The sequence below is a fragment of the Diadema antillarum genome, unplaced genomic scaffold, assembly GCF_040938485.1.
Source record: "Diadema antillarum isolate AM-2024a unplaced genomic scaffold, OU_Dant_1.0 seq00000881_RagTag, whole genome shotgun sequence".
Taxonomy (NCBI): Eukaryota; Metazoa; Echinodermata; class Echinoidea; order Diadematoida; family Diadematidae; genus Diadema; species Diadema antillarum.
Window position 1 is genome coordinate 95,005 of NW_027271745.1, and position 5,865 is coordinate 100,869.

At 43.3% G+C, this 5,865-nt stretch overlaps 1 protein-coding gene across 1 annotated transcript; it reads left to right on the top strand.

Annotated features, from left to right (window-relative positions):
• The first annotated feature begins 3,243 nt into the window (after positions 1 to 3,243).
• On the top strand, positions 3,244 to 5,520 carry LOC139740772 (uncharacterized). The gene is made up of 2 exons (XM_071651346.1): positions 3,244 to 4,513; positions 5,174 to 5,520. Exons 1-2 carry the CDS (start codon positions 3,244 to 3,246, stop codon positions 5,518 to 5,520), a joined length of 1,617 nt encoding a protein of 538 aa, XP_071507447.1.
• Positions 5,521 to 5,865: the final 345 nt, after the last annotated feature.

Here is a 5,865-nt window from a genome sequence, read left to right on the forward strand (position 1 = left end):
AGGGGAAGAAGATGGAGAACAGTAAGAACAAGGAAAAGAATAACAACAAGAACCAGAAGCTGTAATATTAGGAGTAGTATACTCTACTCATAAAAGTTACCTTTAACAAAGGGAGAGTTTCAAATGAAGTCATCTATTAAGTATTTTATTTTACGCTGCTTATATGGAAAAGATACTTCTTTTGTAGGTTTTCTTGGGGTCAATCCACTAGACCGACACCCACGAGTCATACAGCCCACGAGTTCGACATTGAAAACAGGTCCATGAGTCATACAGCTCATGAGTCATACAGCCTACGAGTTCGACACTATATAATTATATAGGCAAATAAAGCCCATGAGTTTGACACTATGATTATAATTATAGGTAAAAACAGCCCACGAGTTCGACAGATACAACACGGGGCGGTCTCGTGGACCTTGTTAGCGTAGTGTCGAACTAGTGGGCTGTATGACTCGTGAGTTCTATAACTCATGAGCTGTATGACTTACGAGCTGTATAACTCATTAGCTGTATGACTAGTGAGCTGTATGACTCATCTCGTGGGCTGTATGACTCGTGGGTGTCGGTCTCGTGACGTACAACCGTTTTCTTTAGCACTTTCCCTTACACTCAACGTCATCAACAACAATATTGAACCGTCACTAAACATGGAATTACTATACCAATAGGACACTCTCGTGCAGACCTCAATAAATACATTTCTCTCTTGTTTCTGTTTTAATTCATTTTATGCGGCTCTACCAATCCTAAAATTGTGGTTGTTTTTAGATTATGTTTGGGCGTGTTTTTTTTTTTTTTTTTTTTTGGTGTTTTTTGTGTGTATTTTCTTGAAAGAGAGGATCACATATTCTGCATTTTCTTTATTGCCAATTTTGACTGGACTCTTCTAAAACGCCACATGAAAGTGATTATTCCTCCATTGGCAGAATTTAAGATCACAAGTTTTTCTTTTGTTTCAAAACCATAATAACACTTTAGTAGCGCAGTCTATCAACACTGATGTCCTTGTGTGTCAGCGAAGTTCGTCAGTTGCCAAGAAGATGGACGTATGTTGTACTGTATTGTATTTCTTTATAGCCACAAACATCTCTTTAGGACCATCATTAAAGAATGATGTACATCTCCGTGGGTTGCCCTCACAGGACAATACTCTTTCGGGACAAAGATCTGTGTGTTCCGCGAAGGGGTATAATTCTCTTTATTGTCTCCTCTTTTGTAACGTGTTCAGCCAGTGGGAAGTGACACTGACTTGACAGGTTTATTCTTTTGAGCCTTGAGGGCGCTATTGTGCGGATCGATTGAGCTAATTGAGACTAATATGACTTGATTGATAGAGAAGTGGGGATGGGAGTGAGAAGGTAAATGATGTAGGAGTGCAATAGACAAGGGGGTGTTTCATAAAGCTGTTCGTAAAGTTACGAACGACTTAAGAGCGACTGGTGATCAGTTCTTGTGCTGAATTATGGAAATTCTGATACAAGCTGTAAGTATAGCACATCAGAACTGATCATCAGTCGCTCGTAAGTTGTTCGTATACGAACAGCTTTATGAAACAGGGCCCTGGTCCAATAGCGAGTCTGGGGGGGGGGGGGGGGTGGGAGGGAGATAGAGTAGTGCCAGATTTTGTGGTGTTTCGTAACATTTCAATCCTTCTCTGTCATTTGAGATTGAGCGTTCAGTGCACTTTGCAAGCTTTCACTTGTGAAAGCTGGCACCAGGTTCAGTGCATGTAGCTAGCTTTCACTATTGCAAGTTCTCACTTTCGTAATGTAATCGACCGAGATATAACATCAGATCACCGTATAACAACGTTATGTCACGGTCTTACATGTCAACCAGTTGCTTGCACAGAAATCTTAACTGGATTTTCTCTTCAGATTTTATGACTTAAGTAGAAGAAATTTTAATCATAAAATTCTACTCGAGTGGTTAAGAGTTAACAATGATGGATTTGTACGGAGAATGAGAACATAAACTTATAGCCATTTGAAATGATAATCATTGATTTTACAATGTTGTCATCTGGCATCAAAGTATGAGAGTTTGCAATTCCATGCCATGTTCAAGTTAGCTATAGCGAACAAATATTTCATTTCATTTCATTTATTTTATTTCATTTTCATTTGATAAAACATGTATGTATAAAAAAGTGGCAATCATATGACAAAATAATAACATTGCAATGTGACAACCCCCCCCCCCCCAACAAATAAGCAAACAAACAACCGAAGTTTCAAGTGAAGGGGTTAATAACAAGGCAATGGGCTTTTTTAAAAACCAACCCCGGAAAAGTAAACACAGTGTTTTGTCTGTTCTTTCTATAATCTATAACTGACACAAACTCCGCACACGCACGCACACTCACATTCATACACAAACGAACATACACAAGACATTAACAATACACGAAATGCCATTACAAACACACCCCTATCGTGCTAATCTCGTTTTAATTCAGATTCATGTCAATTAATTCCAGAATACCTTTCAAGTATACAATACGCTAAAAACATTTTCTTAAATGAAATAATGATAAAAGAAACTGCACTGGAAATTGGTAAAGTAAAGTATTGAAGTTGTATCTCACACGTTCTAAGAAGCAATACTATCATTAACTCCGCAAGTTAGCAAGTTATATGTGAGCCGATGGTGCCTTTTGACAAGCCACGCACACACGCGTTATTGCCTGACAGGGTCCCTACTATTAGAAAAAGGTGACTGACAACTTGTCTCAATTCAGAGGCATGTCGATCGCAGATTCAACCAGCCTCTTTGTAATGCGGCGATCAATCTGAATGGGAATTAAGTTGGCAGTGGCAATTCACCTGAAGATAAGCCAGTCAGTCATTAACGGCAATGCCAGTGGTACGTATTCACGCAAGTGTGACAAATTACCTGTCACTTCTCGCGTATTGACAAAGGTTCTACTTTACAAGGGTGTTAATGACTCCATTCAAGTATTTGTCTTCCTCAGTTCTCAGCTCAAGTGTCAGTAACACTTGCTTCTTTGGTGTTCATTGTTTGACCGGTGAAAAGAAGACCTGTCGTCTTTTATTCTATGTGAGTAACTGGCAGTTGGAGTTCTTGTCTTTGACACTGACGGATTGTAGGTCAAGTTCGTCTCTCGGGGTTATATAGGGAAGGACGGCCACTGGATTTTTCAGACTAAATCTAATTTCTTGTCTTGTTAAACTTCAGCCTCTTGCGTCAAAGGTCGTTCTGTTCTCTGTTTTGGCGAAAATGTTTGAATATAACATGGACGGCCACTACGCGTTGCTGCGTGCCGTGTCATCTGGAAGGCCCCGGCAGGTCCGGCTTCTCCTGGAGTCCGGCATCGGTGTGCACCACACGGATGCATGCGGACAAACTCCGTTGATTCGCGCGATGTTCATCGAGAACTCTCGGCATCGGCATAAGATAGTGCGGCTCTTGCTCCGCCGCGGAGCACTGGTCTCCCATCAGGACTACGTCGGGCGGAGCTCTCTGGCCTGGGCGTGCCTGCGCGGACTCGACGACGTGTTCGAGCAGCTCATGAAGCACGGCGACGGAGAGCTGGATCTCAACGACACCGACATGAACGACTGCACGCCGCTCTTTCACGCTGCGACGTCCGGTAGCGCTGCCATGGTGAAACTCCTCGTCGAATATCTGCAGAAATACGGACTTAGCATCGATGTGCCAAACAAGGATGGTATAACGCCACTCATGCAGGCCATTCGGCTTGGGAACGATGTGTGTGCGAGTATCCTCTTGAATCAAGGCAAAGCATCAGTCACAGTACGCGACAAAAATCATCGGAGCGCGCTAGACTGGGCCGAAGCTACCACGAGACAGGGGCAGATCAGGACCAACTTCTTGCCGCAAATCAAACAGTCAAACAGAAAATCACAATCGGGCCGAAGACCCGCTCGCCTGTACGCCTACTGCGGGAGTGACAGCGATTCCGACGATATCTTCAGCGTCGGGTCAGTTGACAGGAGGAACGTTGATCTCGATGGCGGTGAAGGGAGCGAATTCAGTGATGTCAAGTCTACCTGCAGCTCCAGCTACAGCAGCCAGACTTCCGGCTCCTCTTCGTCCTGTGACTCATCCCCGGAGGTTTTCCGGAGGGTTTTTCGCGGCTTTCCGACGACAGGCGAGGGCCGCCCGGAAGTCCTCTCGTCGGCCCGTCAGGAACATTGCGACCAGTCATCGCAGCCAGTCAGCAACAGCCCCTCAGCACCGGGTCAAGATCAGATCAAGGAGTACAACGATCTACCCGAGATCTTCCGTCTCTTTTCCGGTCAACTGACGGACACCTTTCGACGTGGGGTTACCCGGCAGCCAAACTCTTTACCGGAGCACCCCTCCTCACCGGAGCACACTGACTGCCAGATGGAATGTTGCGTACCCCAGGGGGGAGTGAAGCTGTCGGACGAGGCGCTCCAGAGGATGGTTCTGGCCAACATCAAGGCGAAGGATGGCAGCAACTCGAGTCGTCTTGACTCTACAAGATCCAACTCTGCTTCTTGTAAGTATAATGTCTTCGTACGCAATAATAATGATAATACTACAATCAAAAAAAAAAAAAATGGTGTTCTTTGTCCGTAGTAGCCTCTTCAATGTTGACATTGTTCTACCAGAGGGCCCTGCCATTATTATACCATAGCGTTGCCAGGTACCCATTTATACACATGGGTCTATAAGGGATAACATCACCTTGTCTAAGGACGTAAGCACTGAAAAAAAAATATGTTGAATTCTCTATTATATTTTGTTGTATTGTCATTTTGCAGAGATGTCATGCACTGTCGTATTCTTCTCATCGCACCGAAACTTAAAAGTGAAACAAAAAACAATAGAACAAAGTTGATAATCGTAACGACTGGACGAATTTTCTGATTTCCCCAAACCTCACTGATGTGTTCTATCAATAGTTATTGCTCCGTTATACATTAAATCCACACGTATATTTAGGGAAAATTACCCTAATGAATTTATCAACTTTCTGTGGTTTCCTAGCTCTCGAGATGTAAAAAGAATGCATTGTTGCTTACCTCTTGGTTCTTCTGTAGAGCCCAACCAATGCTCTAATACATTTTCTTTTCAATGACAACCAATGACAACCAACATGTTATACGTCCTTTATTACTTTTTCTTCCCTCTTGTTCATTATTTTGTTGGCATACAGCAAAAAGATCCACCCAGTCATCTCGCCTTCCCAGTCTGAGGCGACAGCTGACCCGGAAACGATTCATCGAAGCAAATAGCAGGCCTGATGGCAACAACGATGACCTCTCCAAACGCGACGTGGATCCGGGAAATTCTGCGCATTCCCCGCGCAGCAACCCGGACAGCTCGGTTGCGCAGTCAGACGATATGGGCAGCGCTGCTTCCATCTCGTCGAACTTTCCCGCCATCGTCCAAGGGAAGACGTCATTGGTCAGCGCAGATGGCGGTGCGGAGAAATCGAGTGGCGCTTTGAAAAAGGACATTGAGAGAATTCTGTCCAGTAATGTGCATCATTTGTCTCTCTAACAAAACACAGAAAAAAGAACAAAATTTAATGAGAGAATAAAAAAGAAAACAAGAGAGATTTTAGGCATTTCGTCCCATTTTTGTTTGCATCCAATGCATGTCACTGCTATGGAGCAGTGTGCACTCATTATGCTATCATGCAAATAATCTAATATACATGTTCTATATCCTTTATTTGTCTTCAATAGAGAATACAATACATCATTTAGATGCACTCACGTGCTATGGTAAAGATGTGAAAATGAACCTAATAAGTCGTTGGCTGTTCTGACCTGTTAGTCACCCTTTATGCTTCTATAGTCAATACCACACAACCAATGGTTTATGTAAGATAATTATGCGCGT

Bases quoted from the DNA above. Each gene is read 5' to 3' on its own strand.
- LOC139740772 (XM_071651346.1), top strand. From the start codon at position 3,244: ATGTTTGAATATAACATGGACGGCCACTACGCGTTGCTGCGTGCCGTG. The intron at 4,514-5,173 runs GTAAGTATAATG...GTTGGCATACAG, and splicing joins AAGATCCAACTCTGCTTCTT to CAAAAAGATCCACCCAGTCA.